At 44.0% G+C, this 27341-nt stretch overlaps 1 protein-coding gene across 2 annotated transcripts in view; it reads right to left on the bottom strand.

The window, feature by feature from the left end:
* Positions 1-583: 583 nt before the first annotated feature.
* SLAMF6 (SLAM family member 6) overlaps positions 584-27341 on the bottom strand; it is a 41921-nt gene continuing 15163 nt past the window's right edge. The window contains exons 2-8 of one of the 2 annotated variants that reach the window (XM_008264216.4): positions 15941-16267; positions 6267-6530; positions 5713-5823; positions 5377-5415; positions 3985-4064; positions 2161-2235; positions 584-1828 (exon numbers count right to left, since the gene is read on the bottom strand). In XM_008264216.4, the coding sequence (XP_008262438.2) occupies positions 1781-1828; positions 2161-2235; positions 3985-4064; positions 5377-5415; positions 5713-5823; positions 6267-6530; positions 15941-16267 (944 nt within the window). In that variant the 3' untranslated portion in view covers positions 584-1780. The remainder of the gene's footprint in view (positions 1829-2160; positions 2236-3984; positions 4065-5376; positions 5416-5712; positions 5824-6266; positions 6531-15940; positions 16268-27341) is intronic. The other variant, XM_008264217.4, reaches the window with a different exon arrangement.

Genomic DNA, 27341 nt, shown 5'->3' with positions numbered 1-27341 from the left:
CAGCAGGGAGTTGGATTGAGAGTGGAGCAGCCAGGACTGGAACCAGGGCCCATATGGGATGCTGGCATTTCAGTGGGCAATTTTAACCCATTATGCCATAATGCCAGACCCCAGACAAGTTTTATTTTTTTAAAGATTTATTTATTTATTTACTTGAAAGTCAGAGTTACAGAGAGGCAGAGGCAGAGGCAGAGAGAGAGAGAGAGAGAGAGAGAGAGAGAGATCTTTTATCCGCTGGTTTATGCCCTAAATGGCCATAATGGCTAAAGCTGGGTCAATGTGAAGCCAAGAGCCAGGAGCTTCCTCTGGGTCTCCCATGCAGGTTCAGGGACCCAAGCACCTGGGCCATCTTCTACTGCTTTCTCAGGCCACAGCAGAGAGCTGGATCGGAAGTGGAGCAGCCAGGTCTCAAACTGGTGGCCATACGCACTACGCTATAGCGCTGGCCCCGATAAGATTTTTTTAGAAGTGTTTTCAATCCATGGTTACAGAATCCATTGGTGTAGAGTCCATGGATATTGCAGAATCTACTGACTGGCTGTATTGTTCTTACTTAATTCTCACAAACCACACTACATATTCATTTACTTATTAAAAATATTTATTTACCACTTGCAATGTGCTAGATACTAGGATTACCAAAATAAAACACTCACTGTGCACCTGAACAGCTTATGGTACATTCAGAGAAACAGACATAAACAAATAAAAATAAATACCTAGTGACATGTGTCAAGTGACATGGAAGGTGTAACAGAGTAACAGATGGGGTGGTGTGGGCAGGCCTTTCTTAGAAGGTCACCATTGTAGCTGGAACCTTGAAGGCTTCATTAGAGCTGAAACCTAAAGAATGAGGAGGAGAGGAAAGGCCTTGAGGCAGACATGAATCACTCTAACACTGAGAACATTTTCTTTTAACAGAGGAGCTGGAAGAAGACGAGAGAGTAGGGAGAGTGACGGCAGCTGAGGCTGGAGACAGTCTAGACCATGCAGGGCCATGGACACTGGACTCTCTTGGGAAACCTGCTGGGGCTCCAGCAGGCAAATGAAGGGTCTAATTTATATTCAAAACCCTTACTCTGGCTGCCTTGTGCAGAATGCATTGGCGAGGGACAAGAGAAAAATGTGAGAAGAGCTCTTTGGATGCGATCATGGTATTCCAGATTGGAGGTGGTAGGTGAGGCGTGGAGGGAAGCGGACAGGTCCAAACTGCATTCCGGAGGGAGAATCCGAGGACCCTGGGCAAGGAGAGGTGAGAGTCAGGGATGACTTAGGTTCCTGAGTCGGGCCGTGGAGCTGATGCATTGCCATCCTCCTCCTGTTCAGTCTGGAGCTCATGCGGCCCAAGTGTCAGTCCAGTAAAGGGATGCTTCAGGATATGAGTGTGGGTCTGCTTAGCTCCACAGACTGCCAACACACAGTGTGCTCTGCCAAGGAGTCACGTCCTCATGCTTTATAAAAGGAGCACTTGCTGTCTTCTGAATTACAATATCTCTGTCAAACGCAACTCCGTTCGTTCAGTTACCAAAAAGGAAGTCAAGCCACAAGTGTGTTGACTGAATCGTGTTTTGTCCCAGAGTGGACTGAAAAATACTATTTGGATCCCATGCTGGAAATGATGTTTTACCCAGGTAAGCAGGTTCAAGACTGAAGGATGGGAAGCAGTCATCTTAGATATTTAGATTCTGTCGCCAGGCAGAAAACCAAGCTTCCTGTCTTTGTTCTGTGCCATGGGATCAGGAGATGTGTCATTCCTGAATATCTGAGGTCCTTTAGGAAATTAGATGACATTGTCAAGGGCAGTTGTTCTGGAAGAAATGTGTTTACTCTGTGGGAAAAAGAGGAAAATGAGGTAGTTTAATAGTAACCAGAACCTTAGCCCACCCCCTTGGCTACAGAGAGAAGATGGGGGAGCCCTGACAAACAGACAGTAGGGAAACTGGTATCATAAGGCTGCATTAAACTAAAACCAAATAAGTTGAAAACTTATTTATGCATGGCGATCTCATGCAAGATAACTTCTTGGGTACCTTTGGGCAATGGCCTGAGACTTTCTGTATACTGCTGGTATTTGTGCCTGTATGAAAAGGTTCTTTCTCTCTTGATTTGTTTGCAAAGTCTTAGGCTAGAGTTTAAGAACACGGGGCAATCACAGCTTACCTCTTTGGAATGATTGACTGTGGAGTAAATTGTGACGGATTCATTGTTTTTCACAGGTGCTAGGTTTTCTTTTTCCTGTAAAAAGGATCATACCCATTTGGCTCAAACCGAGACAAAGAGATACATACACAGTTGTATTCTTGGGAAATGCGGTGTGACAAAAGAGAGACTATCAAATTCTTTGAGAGGAAGGCCACACAGTGGTTAACTAAAGGAGTTAGAGAGCAAGTGCCACAGCTCAGACCTGTGACAGATTAGCGGCGTTTCCTGAGTCCAAAATAGAAGAGCAACACCCCAGCAAACCAGTGGCTCTAGAGCTAGAGAGACACAGGAAGGCGGCCTCATTGTGTGAAGGAAGGGAAGCATTCTTGTCCTGCATCTAGCACTGTCTCCTTGCTCCACCTTTGAGCACTAACTAGGTCATCACTGTGTGGTAGATGTGGTCTCAGATTTTCACTTGCTACACTTGGAGCTGCTCATTTTTTTGTTTTTTAGATTTTTATTAATCTATTGAGAGACAGAGTTACAGATAGACAGAGGGAGAGACAGAGTGAAAGGTTGGCTCACTCCCCAAATGGCCACATTGACTGGAGCTGAGCTGATCCAAAGGCAGGAGCCAGGTGCTTCTTCCTGGTCTCTCATGTGGGTGCAGGGGCCCAAGTACTTGGGCCATCTTCCACTGTTTTCCCAGGCTACAGCAGGGAGCTGGATCAGAAGTGGAGCAGCTGGGACTAGAACCAGTGCCCATATGGGATGCCGGCACAGCAGGCAGAGGATTAACCTACTGTGCCATGGCTCTGGCCCAAATCTCATAAATTTTAACAGTTTATATTAATTAAGGAACATTGAGAGAATTGTTAAGACCTCAGAAACTCTCCAAAGTATACTTTTTAAACTAAAGAAGCAGCTAACAAATGTGTTGGAGTTCAGTTTCTTGGATTGTTAGAGAGTGATTTGGCTTGTTGTCAAGAGAAATGTGGAAAGATCAGTAAACAGGTGAGAGTATCCCTTCTTGTCCTCTCTTTGCAAGGAGCCCGCTTTGCAAATACCTGTGCAGGACTGTGCGAGTGAAGATTTGCTTGGGAAATCCCCAGATTTCTATCTGGATTATTGCTTCCATCATTTGGAGATGTTTCCTTGGTTTATTTTTCAGAAATCACAAGAACTGGCCCCCCAAGATGTGCAGTGTTATTTAGAAATATGCCACCTGCAGGTGCTTTATTTAGGGGAGGTGGTGGTTGATGCATAACAGAGGAGTTCCTGATGCCTGACCAAGCCCATCTTGTTGTGTTGCTAGAGGAGAGGGGAGAATTGAGGGCTGCTCATGGCTTTTGTGTCCCCTATTGTGGAAGGTTGTACATTCTTGCCCTTCTTTCCCTCTTGGCAGAGTTCTTCTGACCTTACCTAATATCCCTACATCCAGAGGAAGAAGCCCTCTACTACAGAACTGCCTCCCTTGGAAACTCTCAATGGAACTCTGATCGGCTCAGCAAGCACTGGCTGAGTATCCTACAGGGGAAGAGAGACAAAGACTTCATTTGTAGTTTCAGGCAGCTTGCCACTGCGCTGAGGAGACAAGACTTAACGATGCATTAAGCAGTTGGAGCGCAGAGTTGCAGCAGGGTAGGAATAAACATTCCCTCAAGGGCAAGAGCGGCTGATCCTAGACTGGTCTAGTACAAGACTTTGCAGCCTCTTTGCTGCCTTCTTTTCCCCTCATTGGTGAATGTCATTTGGAATAGTCAGGTGATTATGGTGATGAGTGTGTGAGGGATGACTGTAAAAACAGTGACAGTTATGGAATATAAAGCTGAAAAGACTCACCCGGCTTGGATGAGTGACCTGTGCATACACAGTGCTCCCTGGAGATCCCGAAGTGTACTCTAAGTTCCACATGGACTCTACTGTAAGTACAAGAAGGCACAGTCAGTGGCAGAAGGCATCTTGATGTCTCTCCCTAGGACTTTGCCTTCCCCAGAGCACTTCCTGTGCACAGAGACAATGTTCAAGGTATTGTCCTTCCTTAGAGAGTTCATTTGCTCAATAATCTGGAGAAAACTCTTGTTCATGAGGTCTATTTCTGACTTCATCTGTTGGGGGGGGGAGGTGGTCTTGGGGCATCTCCCTGAGTGGCCAGAGAGCTCCTGGGCCTACAGATGAGATGGAGATACTACATTGGTAAACATAATGCAGCCAATTATTCCACATATGTGATATCATCAAAGTTCTCAGAGGGCCTTAAGGTGGAGTTGGTTATTTTAGAGATGAGGAATGGCAGGCTCAGAAAACTCAAATGATTTCTGCACGGTCACACAGGAGGTAGCAGAACAGGAACTCAAATGCATGTCTTCTGACTACCTGACTCCAAATCTATTTCTTTGGTGTGAGATGTCAGGTATCTCTCAGCCATGAAAGGTGACTCAAAGCCAATCCATGCCAGGAGTGTGCATTCCCACCAATACCATGTTTCTCTCTCTCTCTCTCTCTCTCCCTCTTTGATTTATTAACTTGAAAGTCAGAGTTACACAGAGAGAGAAGGAGAGGCAGAGAGAGAGAAAGAGAGAGAGATCTTCCACCCACTGGTTTACTCCCCATTTGGCTGCAATGGCCAATCCGAAGCCAGGAGCCAGGAGCTTCTTCCGGGTCTCCCACATGGGTGCAGGGCCCAAGGACTTGGGCCATCTTCTATTGCTTTCCCAGGCCATAGCAGAGAGCTGAATCGGAAGTGGGGCAGCTGGGACTTGAACTGGCGCCCATATGGGATGCCGGCACTGTAGGCGGCAGCTTCACCCACTATGCCACTGTGCCAGCCCCACGTTTTATCTTTTGATTGTGTCTATCCGCTGCCCAAGCCTTGGCTGAACAGCAGTGATACACTCAGGCAGTTTGGTTTTAGGCATTTGATTCTTGAATCCTGACCCTGCCCTGCCCTTGCTGGTGTCAATGGGCAGCCTATAAGTTTTTTCTATGGCACTGGAGTGTCTCCATATGCAGGGTGGGAAGCTGCCCTGAGCTTGCTAGGACAAACTGTGTGAGGGATGGGACCTCATGCTTATGAGGGACTCTAGAAGTCCCATGATTACAAGCCATTTCCCCTTGCAACTTGTAGTCTGAGCAGGGACATTCTGATTTGCTGTGTTCTCATTGTCTAGCCCTTTTGGTCACCCCCATTTCTCTTCCATTCAGCTCTTCCTAGTTAAGAATCTGGGTACTCACCAGGACTCTGGGTTTGCTGAGTAGACAAATGAAGGGAACCTGAAAAATAAAATCAGGATATGAAATGTGTGACTGTGGTGGGAGAGGTTCCCCACTGCCTCCTCGTGGGTGTTTCTCTAGGGAGTGTGTTGGGAGGGGTCACAAAAGAAGGGCAGGCTGGCCCTGTCCTTTCCGGGCTAGAGCAGGTGTCAGGTCATCCCAGCGGACCAGCTCAGCCAGGGTGTGCATCTTTCCCTCTTCACCTGTCCTCCACAAGGGGTCCTAGGCAACTGGAGACCCGAGATTCTATTCCCTGGAACCTTGGAGAAGAGACAAATAAGAGGAAAGAAAACCTGCCTCTTCTTTTACACCAGAAAATTATCCCCACAATGATGACTATAGATATCAAAGGAGCCATAATTATTATCCATGTGAAATCCCAGCGTTCATTTTCCTTATTGAAAATACCTGAAAAGAAAAAAAAGAAGTAAAACATGAGACACAAGTGGGGAGGCAATTAGCCCCTGCAGAGGCACCAATGAGCCCCTTCTCGACTGCTTTGGAGGCTGGGGGACTTCATCCATGCCCGAGGCTCTGGCCTCTGGGCAGTGTGGAGTGAGCAAAGTGCGAGCCCAGAAGAGTCAGGGTAAAAGGCAGTCAAGACTTTTCAAGACCTTGCCCTTGGGCTGTGAGTAAACTGGAGACTGGGGAGGGTGGGGAAGGAAGGAGCAGAGATCTCTGGCGGCTGGCTTATGTGGTGAGAAGCACAGACTCCAGAGCATGTTTGTTCCCTCCCAGCACTGCTTGGCTGCCTCCCACTGGGCCACTGTTGGCAATCATGCAAGGTGTGAGGACATGGTGTACCCTATGGCCCCTCTAGGCTCTCAGAGAGACCTCAGGTAGACTGTTACCTTCACAGAGGCCCCTGGCAGACACAGTGAGAGATAAGTTGTTGGCAGGGGTCTCAGCTATGCAGGTGTAATTGTGTTCACTGTCGTTCCTGGGGTCCCAGGAGATAGTGAGGTTTGGTTCACTTAGAGATGTGTTTCCTGGGGTCTGCCACCTAAGCCAGGCATTGTCATTTGGATTCTCCACAGAGCAGGTCAGGTGAATCTCGCAGGTCCTATTCTCAGACAGCTGAACGTGACTGGTAATTTGCAAGTTCCTCAGTCGCCCTATGTTTAGAGAAAAAGGGGGATCAGTTAGAATGGTTGTCATACAGAAATTGACAAACAACAAATGCTGGCGAGGATTCCCACTGTTGGTGGGAATGTAAACTGGTACAGCTGCTGTGGAAAACAGTGTGGAGATACCTCAGAAATCTGAATATAGAACTACCATATGATCCAGCCATCTCACTGCTGGAAATTTATCCAAACCAAAAGAAACCCGCATATGAAAGAGTTATCTGTACTCCCATGTTCATTGCAGCTCAATTCACAATAGCTAAGATATGGAATCAACCCAGATGTCCATCAACTGTTAACTGGATAAAGAAATTATGGTTTATATGCACTATGGAGTACTACTCAGCTGTTAAAAAAATGAAATCCTGTCTTTTGCAACAAATTGGACACAACTGGAAACCATTATACTTAGTGAAATAAGCCAGCCCTAAAAAGACAGTTACCATATGTTTTCCCTGATATGAGGTAACTAATATAATAGAGCACCTAGAATGTAACATACTGGAGTGAATTGGACATTTTGAGATTTGATGATTTTTTACAGCCCTTGTCTCTTCAGTTGAGGAACAGTGTTTTTTTTCCCTTCATTCTATTTGTTGAACTCTTTACTTAGTGTAGGGTTAACTTTACAATCATTAAGTAAATTCAAAGTACATCTTTATAAAAAGTAAGAGTGGAAATGGGAAAAGGAGGATAAAGAAGGGTTGGAGCATGGGCAGGAGGGAGGGTAGGGTAGGAAGTATCATTATGTTCCTAAGTCTGTATATATGAAATACATGAAACTTTATAACTTAAATAAAATTTAAAAAGCTTAACTAACTGAGTAGGAGTTGTGGAACACAAAATAGAAAGTTCATGGAAAATGCGATTGAAAGGTGTTTATTTTAGTGTAAATTTTTTTTTGTATTCAAACGGTTTCTTAAAAAATCCATTTTAAAGAACTTTCTATTCAGGCTAACGACAAACACAATAAAGGCAAACATGATAGTTTAACATAATAGGTTGATTTTATACAGCTCTTATATCTTTTGGTTCAGAAGTGTATTAAATGGTAGAGAACATCTGTTAAAACCATTTCTACAGAACTAGGAAATAAATGTCTAAGAAAGAAAGATTTTACAGACCTCTATCTTTTATACCCACCCCAACAGTCTAACTCTAAAAAGGAAAAAGCCAATGACTTTCCTCACAAGAACTCATGACTAGTGTTGCTTTGCTATCAAAATCTGTATTTCTGATCCGTTATGGGCATTGAGACAAGATTCAAATATTCCCAAAGAAAGAAGCGCAGTGCGCTTTGTAATAGCCCATTCAGAGGACAGAGGCAAGATGGCGGAATAGGAAGGGAGCACACTGATAGTCCGGGGAGAGACAGTTTAATAAAAGTGGAGATACTGCAGGTTCAAGGAAGAGTAGGGGAGGAAACAGCAGAAGAAACTCTTCCAGAACGCGTGATTCACAGCGGACCTGCGTGGAGAGCGTGGGAGCCCACAGTTCGGGACACCAGCGGCAGACTCAACACACCAGCGCTGGAACGCGAGGTGAGCCGAACCTCAATAGCCCAAGACACCGGCAGGCAAGCGGAGAGAGGAGACTAGAGCGAACGACCCCTGGCGGGGAAAAGTTCACCAGGCTAACTGGAAGAGAGAGAGAGAGAAAAAAAAAAAAGGTGACTGGTACGGACACAGGTTTCTCTCTCTCCGCTCACCTCTCAAGGGCGAGCCAGACAAAGAGCAGGCGCCATCTTGGACATACGTCATAAGCAGAGCGACCTCAGGTCTGCACCGGCCCTGAGCCTAGCAGAAAAACCTGACTCTGGGCGGGGCGAATTAACAGGAGATTAGGACCTAGTAAATTTGTGGTGCTACTGAACTGAGACTGTGAAAAAAGAGACGGTGGGGGAGAGAACTCAAGGAATTCACCTGAGTACTCTCCAGAGATGCTACAATTCCGTAACTTTGGCAACCCAGTGGGAGACTGAAGGAGAATTTGAGCCCACTCTGAGGGCAGAACAGATTCCCTGTGTGGTCCTTGGGAAAGAGCTTCCGATCTCTGACTCCTGTGGGTATATCATTTGCCTGCTAACTACCTCCAACTTCGTTCAGCTGTGCGGAATTACTTCCCTTTTGAATCAAAAAAAGAAAGAGAGAGAGAGAGATTTACCACGCCTAACCTGGGAGTGTCACCTTTGGCACACCAAACAGAGCTCTCAGGCCACACCCATCTCAAGCCCTAAGGCTCCATCAAAAACAGATAGTCCACTTAATCTAGAGTCATAGTATAACAAGAAAAAGCACCACAGTGAAGAAACCAAATATCTCCAATATGCCAAATAACAAACGCAAAAACCGAGGTAATAAAAACAAGGAAGTCACCATGACGCCCTCAAATGAAAAAGACACCCCAATTCAAGATTATGAAGATGATGACATAGAAGAATTGCAAGAAGCAGATCTCAAAAAATTGATAAGAACATTAAGAAGTTCTCAAAAACAAATTCTTGAACTACATAAAGCCTTAATGGACAAGATAGAAAATCTCTCTCGTGAAAATGAAATATTAAGGAGGAATCAAAATGAAACGAAACAATTAGTACAACAGGAAACTGTGATAGTGACTGAAGTGAAGAATTCAATAGATCAAATGAAAAACACAATAGAGAGCCTTACAAACAGAATGGGTGAAGCAGAAGAGAGAATATCGGACTTAGAAGACAGAGAACAGGAAAGGATACAGTCAGATCAAAGAAAAGAAGAGGAAATTAGAAATCTAAAACATATTGTCGGGAATCTTCAGGATACTATTAAAAAACCCAACATATGGGTTCTAGAAGTTCCTGAAGGCATGGAGAGGGAGAAAGGATTAGAAGGCCTTTTTAGTGAGATATTAGCAGAAAATTTCCCAGGTTTGGAGAAGGACAGAGAAATCCTAGTACAGGAAGCTCACAGAACCCCTAATAAACACGACCAAAAGAGATCCTCACCACGACACGTTGTAATTAAACTCTCCACAGTGAAACATAAAGAAAAGATCCTAAAATGTGCAAGAGAGAAACGTCAGATTACTCTCAGAGGATCGCCAATCAGACTCACTGCTGACTTCTCATCAGAAACTCTACAAGCTAGGAGGGAATGGCGAGATATAACCCAGGTACTAAGAGAGAAAAACTGCCAGCCCAGAATATTATATCCTGCAAAGCTATCATTTGTGAATGAAGGTGTAATAAAGACTTTTCATAACAAACAGAAATTGAAAGAATTTGTCGCCACTCGTCCAGCCCTGCAACAGATGCTTAAAGATGTGTTACACACAGAAACACAGAAACACGGTCATCAATATGAAAGAAGATAAAGGAAGGAAACCTCACAGCAAAAGATCACAGGGAATTCAAAGCATATATTAGAACTTATCTTTGGCAAATGGCAGGGCAAAGTTACCACTTTTCATTAGTCACATTGAACGTTAATGGCCTGAACTGTCCAGTTAAAAGACACCAATTGGGATTTGCTTCTTAACCTGATGCAATTTTAAATGATGCTTAATTTTGTTTTTAAATTTCAAATCCTAGCTCTTACCCATACATGGAACAACAATGAAATTGTACATGTAATTTGCCATTTTGCTACACTAACATTGTTCCAGGGGTACTTATGATGTACTTTTGAATTTTCTATACATGCAATAATGACATTTGCTAGCAGTTTTATGTCTTCCTTCCCAATATGTATGCATTTTGTATCCTTTCTTTGTGTTACTGCACTGTCTAGTAATTCCACCATAATATTGAAAAGTAGTGGTGAGAAAAAGACACTTCCCCCTTTCTCCAACTTAAGGGAAAACTGTCCAATTTCACTATTAAAGCTGGTTTGGGTAGATATTCTTTATCTAGATGAGGAATTTCTCTTCTGTTCCTTGTTTGCTCAGTTTTTTTATGCCAAATATCTTCTACAAAAGTTGATGTAATCATTTAACATTTTTGCAGTTTGTGTAGTATGTCCAATTTATTGATTTTTTTAAATGCTGACAGCCTTGCTTACGTGGGATAAATACCACTTGCTTGTACTACATAAAATTGTTGGATTTTACCTATTAAAAAAAAATAGCCCATTCAGCATTCAAACTCTCATCCCAGGAATTAAATAAGGTCAGCCACATTCATGGGCATTTCCTCTACTGTGGTACTGTAGAAAGTTTCAATGTCATGAAGAATCCTCTTGTCTTCTTCAGTAACACAGTTTATAGCTATACCTTTCCTCCCAAATCCACCCCCTCCACCAATTCTGTGTGATAAAAAGAAAGTAGCAATCAGAATATTTGTCACACACTTGTTAACTATTGAACATGATGATCCACTTGTTAATCGTCAGCTGCTGTTTACTTATCAATATAGTTCGTGCTAATTGGAGCACTACCTGCTAATCAATATCTAGAGAAAAAAATCTTACTTTGCAGTTAGTGCCAAAAGGATTCAATCAAGTCTTTTCTGGCTGCAAAATGAGATTTTATCAGGTGTTTTGAGCATTATAATAAAGCAGAAGACAGTACTGTGGGGTAGTGAAATTAAAGCCCATACTGAAGTGGGCCAGCCAAGAGCAGGTGTCAGCCTGGGACAGATGGAAACATCAGGGATAAAAATAACAGTTATGTAATCCATTTCGATGCACTTCTGGAACTGTAAGCTGCAAATACAAATGCTACAAGTTTACAACTTCTCTCCAGTGGTGACCATAAAAAATTTTTGAAATTCATTCATAATGTTTTCATAATATGCATTTTTCATAAACTTTTTGAAGACCCCTTGTATATTTCTGTTTTTCCAGAATGCAGTTTTTATGTATAGGAAGAATCCTAAATTTGGAGTCAGGAAAATTGGAGTTAGGATCACGGCTTCATTGTTTACTGGCTATAGAGCCATGGACAAATTATTAATGTTTCCTACTCTTGGTTTTCTTATCTGGGGAACAGGGCAATCATATTTCCTTTTCAGGCACTTATGAAAATAGAACAAGACAATGATGGGAAATATTTGGCACGAATGTCACATCGCATCCCACATCTGTGGCTGACCTCAAAAGTCTGTCTTGTTAGGTAAAGCTATCAGGTGATGCTGCTATCTGTGATGCTGTCATCTCATACGGGCACCGGTTTGTGTCCCAGCTGCTCGACTTCTGATCCAGCTCCTTGATTATGCACCTGGGAAAGCAGCAGACAATGGCCCAAGTCCTTGGGCCTCTGTGTGGGAAACCCAGAAGAAGTTCCTGGCTCCTGGCTTCAGCCTGGCCCAGCCCTGGCCATTGAGGCCAGCTGGGGAGTGAACCAGAGATTGGAAGACCTCTCTGTCTCTCCCTCTCTCTCTCTGTAGCTCTTTCAAATAAATAAATAAATCTTAAAGAAATCTATCTGGCTACCTTTTTTCACATTATGAATTATACTGCCTACTTGATGTTTACACTTGGATATATCTGAAACTCAACATGTTCAGAAGGAATGCTGGTTTTCTCTCCAAACTCTGCTTAACCTGAACCCTTCTCCATTTTAGTTCATGATAGCTGCATCCTTTCAGTAACTAAGACCAAAAACCTGGAGACATCCCTGACTCATTTATCCTTCTTATGTTCCCATATCAAGAAATCCTTTCAAAACATCAGAATTCAAGGAATCCAACCACTCTACATCACTTCCACTGCTACTACCCTGGTGCAATCCAGCATCACCTTTGGCTTGGATGACTGTAATGGCTTCCTGATTGGTCCATTAGCATCTCAACAGACTAGCCAAAGCGGTCCTTTTAACAAGTAAGTTAAATTGCATTACTTTTTGTGCAAAGCCATCCAGAGGCTGTCAATCTTGTTGAGTAGAAGCCCAGGTTTCAGTGGGCCTTACATGATGTGGCCTCTATTTCCTTTCTAACCTCACTTCCTGTTACTCTGCCTCTCAGTCTGCTCCTCAGTGTTTGGCCTCCTTGATGTTCCTGAGTGTGCCAGGCACCGGGGAGTCTTGCTGCACATGATGGAGGACTTCTCCAGATAGCTTCGCGCTCATTCCCTCCCCTTCACTGGGTCTTGGCTCAAATACCATCTGTTTAATTCTGACCACTCTGTTCAAAACTGATTCCTGGGGCTGGCGCTGTGGTGCAGTGGGTTAAAGCCCCATCCTGCAGTGCCGGCATCCCAAATGGGCACCGGTTCGAGAGCCGCTGCTCCATTTCCAATCCAGCTCTCTGCTATGGCCTGGGAAAGCAGTAGAATATGGCCCAAGTCCTTGGACTCCTGCACCTGCGTGGGAGACCTGGAAGAAGCTCCTGGCTCCTGGCTTTGGATCAGCTCAGCTCTGGCTGTTGCAGTCATTTCTGGAGTGAACCAGTGGATGGAAGACCTTTCTCTCTCCCTGGCTCTACCTCTCTCTGTAACTCCCTCTTTCAAGAAAACAAAAATAAATCTTTAAAAAAAGAAACTTATCCCTGCACCCTGGCATTTTGATTCCCACTTACACTGTTCTCGTATCTCCTCAGGACTTGTGGCTTTCTTGCATACCCTATCATTTGTTAATATTTATGTGTATTATGTATTACCTGCCTCCACTTTCCATGTAGAATGTTGACTCCGGGAGAGCAGTGATCTTTGTCTATTTTGTTCACTGATGTACCCAGTGTAGTGCCTTGTACGTTGTCCTTGTCCAACAAAGATTGATGATTTAGTGAATAAACTTAACATGGCTTCAACATCTTTCCTAACACTGAAGGCTAGGCAGTCACTTCCAATCCATTGTTACTAACTCATGAAATGACATTTTGCTGTTCCTATCCTGGCACATACTGAGAGATTGGTCAATGATAACAAATAAACAGACAAACAAATGCTGTATAGTTCAAGCCTTGAGATTCCTTTGCAGCTTTGTCAGTAAGTTAGTATAGCTCACACATCTCTTTGTGTATGTGCCTTCAAAGGAGGGGCACTTAAAAAAGCCTGAAAAGGGATTGGCAATGAGCCCCAGGAGTGTGGTTGCTGTAGGAGAAGTCATACTTGGTCTTCTCAGTAGTGTCAGAAGAACATTGTCTCAGCAAACACAGTGGGTCTGCTATAACATCTGTTCCTGGGCTTTTCTTCTCTCCAGGGTTCCAGCACCGCCTTGATGATCCCTGACCACCCAGGGTGATCCTGCCCTTAGTTCCTTGAATGCTGACCCCACAGAAGATATGTCCACACCTTAACCCACAGAATCAGAATATTCTATTACCATCTTTGGAAAAAGGGATTTTGCTGATTAGTTGAGATCATCCAAGATTATTTAGATGGCCATAAACCCACTGAGAAGGGTTCTTATAAGAGAAAAGCAGAGGGATATCTGAGAGAGACAAAAAGGCAGAAAACAGAGAAGATGAGGAGGCAATGTGACTACAAAGACAAAGACTGGATCGAGGTACCTGCAAGCCAAGGAGAACCAAGGCACACTGGCAACAGCCAGACTCAAGAGGCAAAGAACGCATTGTGCCAGAGGGCATCCAGGTGATGTACAGCCCAGCTCACGCCTTGATTTTGGGCTTCCGGTCTCCAGAACTGTGGGAGAATAAATCTATACAGTTTCAAGCCACCTAGCTTATGGTATTTCGTTTCAGCAAAATTCAGGAAATTAATACACTGCCCCAGGCAACTTTGTCCCTTTTGTTGGAGTAATTGGTGTAGAACCTTTCCAGACATCATCTCTCTCCCATCACATTTACCTGTTCTGTACCCTATTCTTTCAGGCATACGACTTTGACTAACAAAACAGATAAACCAGTCCAATATTCATGAAATTCTTTTTTTTTTTTTTTTTTGACAGGCAGAGTGGACAGTGAGAGAGAGAGACAGAGAGAAAGGTCTTCCTTTGCCGTTGGTTCACCCTCCAATGGCCGCCGCGGCCAACGCGCTGCGGCCGGTGCACCGCGCTGATCCGATGGCAGGAGCCAGGAGCCAGGTGCTTTTCCTGGTCTCCCATGGGGTGCAGGGCCCAAGCACCTGGGCCATCCTCCACTGCACTCCCTGGCCACAGCAGAGAGCTGGCCTGGAAGAGGGGCAACCGGGACAGAATCCGGCGCCCCGACCGGGACTAGAACCCGGTGTGCCGGCGCCGCAAGGCGGAGGATTAGCCTAGTGAGCCGCGGCGCCGGCCTGAAATTCTAAAGTTAACATAATGTACTTGGGGAGGCATTTTTTTTTTTTTGGATGGCATATCTTGATTCAAAGGACTTTGAATTGTAGACACTATGAGCTCTCTAGTAGATAAGAATCATGGAATCTCATCAGCCTTTAACTATCAGTTTGATTCTGGAATTTTCTGTACTATATCCCTAATTAAGTGTCAGTGATCAGACTAAAGCCATGGTATTACTGAACATCAGATTGCTGGAAATATTTTTCCCTTTTTCTAAAGATTTATTTATTTGAAAGGCAGAGTTACAGAGAGAGAGAGGGCTAGAGAGAGACTGAGAGAGATCTTCCATGTGCTGGTTCACTTCCCAGATGGCCACAGAGATCAAGTCTGGGCTGATCTGAAGGCAGGAGCCAGGAGCTTCTTCCAGGTCTCCCATGTGGGTGCAGGATCCCAAGCACTTGGGCCATCCTTTGCTGCTTTTCCAGGTGCATTAGCAGGGACTCAAACTGGTGCCCATGTGGGATGTCGGCACCACGTGTGGTGGCTTTACCTGCTACACCACAGCATTGGCCCATGATTTTTTTCTGATATTGGTTCATATACTGCCTCATTATAGCTCATTATGTTGAGGGCATTTTCATTCTTTAATCTTGCAGAGGCAGGTGTTTGACTGGAAATCCACATAAACTGTCTGGGGGAAAATATTGTTAGGACTTAAACAGTCTTGATAGAAAAGACATTTTATCAGCTCATCCTTACAGAGCACTTTCAAGGTAGACCACTGTTCTGCACACAGAGTGTTCTGCAGGGCCACACCAGCCTTTGTGTCAGGTGAGGTATTGTGCTGAATGGTGGTGTGGGAAGTGCTGCCACTTGCTGTCTCTGTGGCTCTAGGCAAGTTCTTGTGGCTCAGTACTGTTACTGTGATGCCTACTGTGTGTAGCCTTGGTTAGGATTACATGACAGATGCATGCAATGCACGTAGTAACAGGACCCTAAGTATCTCACTGCTTAATTTCTGGTTGCAGTGGGTAAAGGAAAATAAGGTATTCTTGAGCTAGAAGCCGCAAGACTTAGGTTCTAGTCTCAGTTCTGTCCCTAAAAGGCTGTGCATTGTCACCGAGTCGATTTACCACTGGGCCTCATTCTGACTCCAAAAGCTGTACGCTTCAGTACTGGGCTATGGTCCACAACTGACATCACAAACGACTGAGACATGCCATATTTTTAGTCCATACAAGGCTAAACCCCACATTTTGACTTACTGAAGATTCTCAGGGTGTAATTAGAGAATATCACAGAGTTCTCTGTGGTCATCTGAGCACTGTAAGATCCCACTTCTGCCTCTGTCAGGTTGTTGAGCCACAAAGAATAGGATTGGGTGAAGTTCAGTCGTTTTTGCCATGCTGGATTGGTCACCAGGATTCCTGGGCGTCCATTTGGCTGTAGGACGGCAATAGATGCTCCATTGTGAAGCCACGTGATGATCATGACCGACTCTTTTGCCGGAAGCTGTAGAGGCAGAGTTACCGGCTCCCATAGAATCCCGTTCACCACCAATGGGGTTGAGCTGCTTTGTGAAACTACAGTCCCTGTAAAAACAAAAGGCAAAGGCTATAAAACTCCCTGACAGCCACTCCTCCGGGTCCTGCACCATCTCCCCCAGCTCCGCCAGTCTATTAGAGCTCTCTGAAATGGAAGCTCAGAGAGAGGCTGGGGAGAGAAAGGGTTACAAGTATTGAAATGGGGCTGGCGCTGAGGCACAGCAGGTTGAAGCCCTGGCCTGCGGTGCAGGCATCCTTTATGGGCACCAGTTTGAGTCCTGGCTGCTCCACTTCCAATCCGGCTCCCTGCTAACCCACCTGGAAAAGCACTGGAAGATGATGGCCCAAGTCCTTGTATACTGTATATTTACCTTTTTTTGTCTTAAAATTCCACTAGTCAATTTTCTTTTAAAAATATATTCTATGGGGCCGGCGCCGCGGCTCACTAGGCTAATCCTCCGCCTAGCGGCGCCGGCACACCGGGTTCTAGTCCCGGTCGGGGAGCCGGATTCTGTCCCGGTTGCCCCTCTTCCAGGCCAGCCCTCTGCTGTGGCCAGGGAGTGCAGTGGAGGATGGCCCAGGTGCTTGGGCCCTGCACCCCATGGGAAACCAGGAAAAGCACCTGGCTCCTGGCTCCTGCCATCGGATCAGCGCGGTGCGCCGGCCGCAGCGCGCCGGCCGCGGCGGCCATTGGAGGGTGAACCAACGGCAAAAGGAAGACCTTTCTCTCTGTCTCTCTCTCTCTCACTGTCCACTCTGCCTGTCAAAAAAAAAATATATATATATATATTCTATGTGGCCGGTGTCATGATGCAGTGGATTAAGCTGCAGCCTGCAATGCTGGCATCCTATATGGATGCCATTTTTATCTTGGCTGCTCCACTTCCAATCTAGCTCCTCACTAAGGTGCCTGGGAAGTCAGAGAAAGATGGCCCAAGTCCTTGGGTCCCTGCCCACCCACATAGGAGACCTGGAAGAAGCTCCTGGCTCCTGGTTTCGGCCTGGCCCAACCCTGGTCATTGTGGCAATTTGGGGAGTGGACCAACGAATGGAAACATCCCCCCACCCCCGCTTTCTGTCTCTACCTCTCTCTGTAACTACCTTTCAAATAAATAAAAATAAATCTTTAAAATAAATAAGAAGTATTGAGATGGCAATTAAACACCCAGTGGCTCCACCTTCAAAAATGTCTGACACTCTTGGTTACGGGGAAGCTGATCCAAGTGACCCTGGCCAGTGCCTGTTTTCACACTGTCTGGTCACTTTTCACATGTGGGGACCCCAGCCTCTTGATTCTTTGGACATTAGGTTATGAAGGATAAAGAACTGCATCCATTCTCTGGCACAGGCTCCAAAAACTGGAACTCTTTGCAGATGAGGTATAATTACAACCTGAAATATACTGACTACCTCCTATGTGCTCTCATTCACACATAGTAGGCTTATGTGATTTAGAGGACTAATAACAGGAATTTACAGTTTGCAGAGTTCTTCTGATACGTTATTTCATTGGGTGCTGACAAGTTCTGTGAAGGAGGGAGGGTGGATTTTGCTATCTTTATTTATGAATAAAGGAGCTGGCATACAGCAAGGCTAACCAAACTTCCCAGCATTAAACAGCTGAGAATGGAAGAGTCAGGGCTCATGCCCAAACAGCTGACTCCAATTAATTTTGTTCTTTTCATGCTAGATGATTTTTCTACCACCAGAAAGGTTTAATCTAGTAGCTGATGAGAGAAGACGGATAAATGTAAAAATAATAAATGCAATTTCAAAGTAAGACATAACAGCCACAGTCTTGCCAGCCTATTTCAGAATCATCAACATTCAGGCAAAAATTGTAAAATTACCACAATGATTTTTTTTTAGAAAAATTTATTTATTTGTTTATTTGAAAGTCAGAGTTACACACACATAGAGGGATTGGGCGGGGGAGAGAGATATTTTATATCTGCTGGTTCTTTCCTCAGAAGATCACAACAGCCAGGTCTGGGCCAGGCAAGGAGCAAAACTCCATCTGGGTCTCTCACATGAGTGTCAGGGACCCAAGTACTTGGGCCATCATCCACTGACTTCCCAGGTGCATTAGCAGGGAGCTGGATGGCAAGTGGGGGAGCCAGGACTAGAACCAGCATTCCCATATAGGATGCTGTTGTCCCAAGTGGTGATTTAACTTGCTGGGCCACAATAGTGGCCCCTGTCACAATATTTCTTTAAAAAAAAAAGGATGTTTCCTTAGCATCATTTATGAAATTCTTGATACTTATCACAGCATTTTGCAGTCCTCTATTTCCTCGTTAGTCTAGCTGGCCGTGCCTTCAGTGTCCTTGTATTTCAGCACTGAGCACTGTGTCTGATACACTGTAGGATCTGCAGAGATGTTTGAATGAGTCCATGAATAAATAACCATAAGCATGACCTCAAATTTTTGAAGTTTCTTATTTTGCAGGAGAGGAGCTGAGAAAGTGGATTGGGGTCGAAGGGGCCAGGGAGAGGGTTGTCTCCTGGGATCCTGACAGCTCTTAGGTGAGCTTGCACTTCCTCTTTCTTTCCCCAACAGTCATACAAATTTCAGGCACATGAAGATTGCTGTCATCAGTTCCCCTTCTGGACTCCATCTTTCCAGTCAGCATTTAATACCCTGTAATTTGTCATTTTGACCACTATTCTCTCTCAGAATCACATGGGTGAACATCATAAGCAGAATCTTGAGTCAAAAAATCCAAATACAAAGGATACATTGGTATGCTTCCATTTATTTGAAGTTAAAGAACAGGCCATGTAAGCTACACTTAAGAAGTCAGGAGATGGGGCTGGCATGTGGCATAGCGGGTAAAGCCGCCACCTGCAGTGCTGGCATTCCATGTGGGTGCTGGTTCTTGTCCCAGCTGCTCCACTTCCAATCCAGCTCTCTGCTATGACCTTGAAAAACAGTGGAAGATGGCCCAAATTCTTGGGGCCCTGCACCCACATGGGAGACTTGGAAGAAGTTTCTGGCTCCTGGCTTCGGATCAACTCAGCTCTGGCCGTTGCAACCAAATGGGGAGTGAACGAGTGGATGGAAGCTCTCTGCTCTTTCTCTCCCCCTCTCCTTTTCTCTGTGTAACTCTTTCAAATAAATAAATAAGCAAATAAATCTTAAAAAAAGAAGTCAGGAGAGTGGTTACCTTTGAGAAAGAGGGAGTGGTAACAAATGGAGGGAACATAAAGGGGGAATTCTGGGGTGCAGGCAATGTTCTGTTTCTTGACCTGTGTCAGGCTACACAGATTTATGCATTTTATGGTAATATGTTTAGCTGACACTTAGAATCTGTATAGTTTCCTTTTTGTATTCCAGGGAAAAATAATTGAAACAATGACAAGACCAAACCTAAAGAAAATCTTCACAATGGCCTGTTACGACTAAAATGATCTGGTCCCTTTTTTCATGTTGATCTAGTTCTTAGAACTCTCCCCTTGTCCACTTTGCTCTGAACTGCGTGGTTACTCCTTAGACAGGTCAGGGCTTCTGTTGTTGCAGTTTCCACTGCCTGGAATGCACTTCTTCAAGGTGTACATGGAGCTCACTCTTCTGCCCCATCAACTCTTTTATGCAAGTGCTCCCTCTTAGAGAGACCTTCTGCGAACACCTCTACCTCACCCACTCTTGTACATCCAGCAACACTTAGATTTATTTTTCTCTATAGTGCTAAACATTTAGCATACTTCATAATTAACATACTTGGGTTTTTCTTTGCTCTTGTTCTTCTCCACTAAACACAAGTTTTGCAAAGCCAAGGGCTTTTGTCCTTGTGTTACCCTCTGTTACGAATGCTCTTGAACAATGCAGACAGAGTAGGCATCCAGTGAAGATTTGTAGAGTAAGTGGACACGTCTCCATCCCTTCTTTTGGAGGTTTTCTATCTAGGGTATTAAGGTTCAATTCCTCTTAATAAAGAGTCTGGGCATACCATGCAGCCCAAGGACTCAATAGAGTATTAGTCAACTTTTCATTATAACAATAAAATGCCAGAGATGAACTACTCATGAAGAAAAGAGGTTTATTTAGCTCACGGTTTTGGAGGCTGGTCTAAGCAGCATAACACATGCTCTGGGGAAGGCTCCGTAATGGATGATGGAACATGAGCAGAGGAAGGATCACGTGGTGAACTGGGGCAAGAGTGGCTGCACCCAAATTAAAGTGTTTATAACAACCTTCTTTCTTTTTTATTTAATAAATATAAATTTACAAAATACAACTTTAGAATTGTAGCAGCTTCCCCCCCCCCATAACCTCCCTCCCACCTGCAATCTTCCCATCTCCCACTCCCTCTCCCATCCCATTCTTCATCAAGATTCATTTTCAATTATCTTTATATACAGAAGATCAACTTAGTATATACTAAGAAAAGATTTCAACAGACTGCACCCACACAGACACACAAAGTATAGAGTACTGTTCGAGTAGTAGTTTTACCTTTAATTCGCATAATACAACACATTAAGGACAGAGATCCTACATGGGGAGTAGGTGCACAGTGACTCCCGTTTAAAACAACCTTCTTTCTTTCTTTCTTTCTTTTGACAGGCAGAGTGGACAGTGAGAGAGAGAGAGAGACAGAGGAAAGGTCTTCCTTTTCTGTTGGTTCACCCTCCAATGGCCGCTGCGGTTGGCGCACCGTGCTGATCCAAAGCCAGGAGCCAGGTGCTTATCCTGGTCTCCCATGCAGGTGCAGGGCCCAAGGACTTGGGCCATCTTCCACTGCACTCCCTGGCCACAGCAGAGAGCTGGCCTGGAAGAGGGGCAACTGGGACAGAATCTGGCGCCCCAACTGGGACTAGAACCCGGTGTGCCGGCGCTGCAGGCGGAGGATTAGCCTATTGAGCCGCGGTGCCAGCCACAACCTTCTTTCAAGAGCTGATGAAGACACATGATGACTATCTTCCAAGGGCAGTACACTCAGTGGCCTAAGGACATCTCAATAGGTCTCATCTCCTAAAGGTTGCACCACTTCTTAATAGTGTCACTTTAAAATATGGGACATTCAGCATAGCACACTGGGAACTGCTCTTCCCTTGACTAGTACTCTCCTTAAATTCTCTTAATTTTATAGATTGCAATTATTAACTTATTTAACAACCACTTATATACTTTTGCTCAATTCTATGCTAATGCAATGAGCAAAACCTTAGAAATCATGACATTCAGGCCATAGCTATTAGTCCTCTTTTATGTACCAGTTTCTGGGATGGAGACTGGAATGAAAATATGAATATGGCATTGTTGATTCTCTGAGTTCATCCTTTGGTAGAGGGGCCTGACAGGTAAATGAGTAGTTAGTTATGGTACAGCGGGTTAGGTATTGACCTTGAATAGGACTTGCCTCTGCATTGCCTTTGTACCACTACTGCACCCTGTGCACTCAATCTTGAATACTTCTTTTTCCTCATTACAATTCCAACATTGCTTTTCTCTCTTTTTCATAAATTTGAGGGTAGGCATTATCCTTATTATCTCATATTCCTAGTGCTTAGCACTTCCATTCTAACTCAATAGATGTCAAATTGATGAGCTATGAGCTCTATGGGGGCACAAATAGTGAGATTGATGGACTAAGTACAGTTGGAATTGTCAACTGGTAGAAGATCACTTCACAGAAGTTGGATCACATCAGGGTTTTGAATAAAATTGGAGACTTCTCCAATGTTCTATTATTCCCTGATTTCACACACACACACACACACACACACGGAACACCTTACGTTCTTTTCTCTGCCGGTAGCTATGTCTGAAATGCTCTTCCCCATCTTCCTTGCACAGTAAGCTCCTACGTATCAGCTGTGGTTGGCTGTGGACTCAGTGTCCCTCCAATGTTCATGTGTTGGGAGCTTGGTCCTTAGTGAAGCAGTGTTGGGAGGTGGAACCTCTGGGAGATGAGGCCTAGGAGAAGACCCTTTGGTTGTTGAGGGTACCACTGGCGAAAGGGATTAACATAGTTCTCCTTGGATCCAAGGGTGGTTCTAATGAGGAGGTTTATAAAAAGAGCAAGCCTGGCTTCTCCAGTTTCTGATGTCCTATTTGGTGATATGATTGCTCTCATACAAGCTTACCTATTCCCATCTGCCATGAAGTAAAGCAGCCAAGAGGAGTCCCCTTGCAATAGCTATGCCATGCTTTTTGGACTTTCAGCCTCCCAAGACTGTAAGCGAAATAAACCTCTTTATGAAGTTAGCCTGCCTCAGATATTTTGCTAGAGTAATTAAAAAACAGACCAATAATTCATCCTTCAGGGGCTGTCAATCATATCTACTTGCCTCTGCTTATATTTGAGGGGGTTTGACATTGGTAGAAGGGGAGGAGAAAGGAGTTTGTGGTGTTGGAAAGGGGGAAAGAGCACAGGAATGGATGAGATGACAGGAGAGGCTCGCTGAAGGTCTAAAGTGAAGTAACAAGAATGACAAAACTAGATTTGAGCCAATATGCTTGAGGAAGGTTAAGTTCAGAAGCTATTGAAATGCTCAAAACGCCTTAGATGATGTGGAATGGCCCAGAGGGCATAAGGAGCTTTTTTCATCTGCTCTTCCTGGGCTCAGCATTGGTGGGGAGCGCCTTGGGTCAGCATGCTTGGCAAGGACATTGATGTTCTTGGGGTTGGCAGGGCATCCATCTGCCTGCTGGGAATGTAGGTGGAACTAGAGGACCAGAACCAGAAGGGGGGACTAAGAATTGGAAAGATAACTCATGGTGGCTGCAGCTGGCATGCTGCTTTGGGGACCTATAGGCATAAATATCTATTAGGGGACCTCAAAATTCACTGGAGGACCAATTAGAGCTTGGGAATGATGCTGAGGTCCTGTTTTATACCCTGGTAAGGATGTAAAACCAGTGGAAGCATGAGATGTGTTTGTTTCCACATTTCATCCTTTGAATGGTGTGCTTCTGTCTTAGTCAGCTCTTCATTTCTCAGAATCTAGTCTAGGGAACTCAGGTGGACTGGGATTAGAGGTTACTGTTAGGAATCTATTAGGGAAATGGAAAAAGATCATTAGATAAGTGTGGAGGTACTGAGGAGGACTTGGCCATGGTTGGTTGACAGGCATCATTTGTAGAATTTGTACAGAATTGTTTATTTCCCTGATGATGATAGCATATGTAGCCCTAGAAGAGAGAAAGGAGGTGTGTGGGCTTGATAACAGCAATGAGCATGGTGGAAGAGCTAAATATGGCATCAAATGGAGGATGTTGCAGGGAAATATTGACTACTTTGTGGACATTGCTGGCCAAAAGTCTGAGGGTGGGTGATGTCAGTGAAAATGGCACAGTAAGTAGTTCCATAACCATCCCTCCACAGAGGTGCACACACACATGAACACACACATAGAGTGAGCAAAGAAAGAGATAAGGTTTTTGTTTTTGCTTCCAATATTCAAAGAAATATATCTATCAAAGCATTAGCTGGCCATAAGCTAAAGAAGAAGAGACTTTACAGACCACAAGTGACAAAAGAATACAATATTTTAAAAAGTAGTTTAGACATTATGCTGAGTGTAATAAGCCAATCCCAAAGGGACAAATACCATTGTTCTCCTTGATAGGTGACAACTAACTGAGCACCAAAAAGGAAACCTGTTAAAGTGAAATGAACACTATGAGAAACGGTGACTTGATCAGCCCTCACCATGACTGTTGATGAGCAACTTGATATGTTATCCCTCTTAGTATTTTTTTTGTTTGTTCTACTTAATACTTTTGGTTGAATACTGTAATCAATACACAATTCTCCTTAAGTGCTGAAACTTAACTGAAAAGTGATCGCTGTTAAATGTAAGAGTGGGAATAAGAGAGGGAAGAGAGGTGCAATTCGGGACATGCTCAAGCTGACTTACCTCAAACGGTAGAGTTAGAAACATACCAGGGGATTCCAATTCAATCCCATCAAGGTGGCATGTACCAATGCCATCTCACTAGTCCCAGTGATCCATAACTGTTCACAATTGATCATAATGATAGGACTAAGAACCAAAGGGATCACATAAACAAAAATAGTGTCTGCAAATACTAGCTGATAGAATAAAAAAGGGAGAGAATGATCCAACATGGGAAGTGAGATACACAGCAGACCCATAGAATGGCAGATGTCCTAAACAGCACTCTGGCCTCAGAATCAGCCCTTAAGGCATGCAGATCCGGCTGAAAAGCCCATGAGACTATTTCAGGCATGGAAAGCCAAGACACTCTGGAAAAAAAAAAACCTAAATGAAAGATCTCCACGAGTGAGATCCCAGTGGAAAGAATGGGTCATCAAAGAAGGAGGTACCTTTCTCTGAAGGGAGGAGAGAACTTCCACTTTGACCATGGCCTTGTCTAAATATGATCAGAGTCAGTGAACTCAGGGGGCTTCCATAGCCTTGGCAGCTCATGACAAGAACCTAGGGTGATTACTGATGCCATAAACAAGAGTGTCAATTTGTTAAGCCAACAACAGGAGTCACTGTGCACTTACTCCTCATGTAGGATCTTTGTCCTTAATGTGCTGTACATTGAGATTTAATGCTATAACTAGTACTCAAACAGTATTTTTCACTTTATGTTTCTGTGTGGTAGCAAACTGTTGAAATCTTTACTTAATGTATGCTAAACTGATCTTCTGTATATAAAGAGAATTGAAAATGAATCTTGATGTGAATGGAAGGGGAGAGGGAGTGGGAAAGGGGAGGGTTGCGGGTGGGAGGGACATTATGGGGGGAAGCCATTGTAATCCATAAGCTGTACTTTGGAAATTTATATTCATTAAATAAAAGTTTGAAAGAAAAAAAAAGTAGTTTAGAAAAGCCACTAGGCAAACAAGAACTGCAAACTAGAGCAAACAATAAAAACAAACACTGAGAATAAGGGAAAATTTGATTTTCAGATTTAACATATTATAATATACAAAGCATACAGATCTTAACAACAGAAAAATAGAGTTCACCTGAAGAAATAAGAAAACTTGACCCATTTGTAAGAGCAATTATCTGAGAAAGCACTGGTGTTAAATTTACTAGACAAAAACTAAAAATTAACTGTCTTAAATATACTCAAAATATTGAAGGAAACCATTGACAAAGACCTAGAGGAAAAATATATGCACAAAATGAGAATATTAAATATAGAAATTATAACAAAGAAATAAATGAAAATATTAGAGATAAAATGTGGGGAGCAACTCGGACTAGACTAAGTTACTGGAATTAAGACTTATTCTATGCATCTGCTCTCCCACAATATGGCGTTGGGAGAGGAGTAAACAACTTCTACACAGCTGCCTCCAGTTCGACCAATAACCTGCAGGAGCTGATCCTGCTCCTGATTGGAGGAGAGCAGCGTACTCGGCATGTGGGTAGCAGAGTTGGGATTGGTGGAAGAGGACTATAAAGGAGGAGAGAGACAACATGCACCAGGAACATCCAAGGGGAACACCTGAGGAACATCTAAGCAGCCCCCGAGAGAGCCGGCCAGCGGTGTGCCGCTCCCCTGCGGAAGTGGGGAAAGTGGCAGGGGGCACCACCCTTCCACGGAGGTGGAAGGGACGGCAGCCAACCCGGGAAGAACCAGCAGCAAACCCGGGGAGGGCCGAGCAGACAAAAGAACAGCGCAGGGTCCTGTGTCGTTCCTCCGCAAAGAGGGGGAGTGACAATAAAATATAATTGAAATAAAGATTCACTAGAATATTTATATAGTAGATTTAAGTAGGCAGAAGAAAGAATCTGCTAATTTAAAGCTAAGTCAATTGAAAGTTTCCAGTCTGAGGAACAGAAAGGAGAAGGGTGAGGAAAAATGTACAGTGTATAAGAAATATGTGGGAGACCATCAAACTTACCAACATATGCATAATGGGAATCCAAAAGATGAGAAGGGAGAGAAAGGAAAAAAAATTAAAGAAATAGTGGCCAAACTTGATAAATTTGATAAAAGACATGCATTTATATATACAAGAGGGTTAATGATCTTCAAGAAGGATAATCACAAAGAAATCCATAAGAAAACACTTTATAATCGAAGTGTTGAAATGCAAAATCAAAGAGAGTATCTGAAATGCAACAAGACAAAGCAAATTGTCACACGGAAATGGTCCTTAATAAAACTATCAGCAATTTCTCAGGAGACTCATGAATGTGAGAAAGCAGTGGGATGCCACATTTAAGATCCTGAAGAAAAAAAAATCACTACCAATCAAGAATTCTATGTCTGGCAAAAACTACACAAGGGCTTCTCAAAAACGTCATGGAAAATGTATATTAATAAAAAAATCTATGCTTGGATTTCAGAATTTTGGGGGCAATAATGAACTCAATATGAACTTGTTTTAGCATGTCTGAACAGGATCTAATTTGTTGCATGAAGAAGGGTATCACTTTGAAAAGCGCCCCTTTTGGAGCAACATAAATTCTGCTAAAATTGAAGCAAGAATGAACTTAACATTTACGATGAAGTCATTGATGCTTTATGAAAAACTTACAGGGATGAATAAATCAGCAGCTTACAAATAGGTATGAATAATTCATTTCAAAAGGGATGAGATGATATTGAAGATGAAGCCTGGAGAGAGAACAAGATGGTTAAATAGAGAGGAAGCTGCCCTTACCTCAGCCGCACATTTCTAGAACAACAAAGGAAGAATCATATTTCCAGGAGACTGACTGAGGGGGAAACACTAGTAAAGAAGTGATGGGAACTCCAAATAGCACAGAGAGTTTGAAAGCCAGCAGAGAAAGGGAACAAAGCATACTGCAGTACCTACTCTGGCTCTGTGGTTAGGGGATGCTATGATGCTGGGAAAAGGGGACAGCAAGCAGCCCTGTCACTATCAGAAGCCCACGAACCAGAGTGAGGGTGCTTTCCTTAACAGAGAGCGGATCCCTTGGAATTCTGCAGCTGCAAGATTTTGGGGCATAAGCCCCAAAGCTATGATCACTCACCCAGTGCAATCTAGGGAAATTCCCATTGGCTTCTGGGTACTCAATAACAGCAGCAGGCTATATACATCCCAGACGACCAGACCAGAGGCAGTACCTTTCTGCAATTCAAAGCACAGAGTGCTAGGTGGTAAGGGTACATGCCCCAGTGCCACCCTTGCGTGCCCTTTGAGAATTGGGGGCTGTC

This window comes from Oryctolagus cuniculus, chromosome 7 (genome assembly GCF_964237555.1).
Source record: "Oryctolagus cuniculus chromosome 7, mOryCun1.1, whole genome shotgun sequence".
Taxonomy (NCBI): Eukaryota; Metazoa; Chordata; class Mammalia; order Lagomorpha; family Leporidae; genus Oryctolagus; species Oryctolagus cuniculus.
Note: the sequence above shows the minus strand (reverse complement) of the source record. Positions and strands in the feature narration are given on the sequence as shown.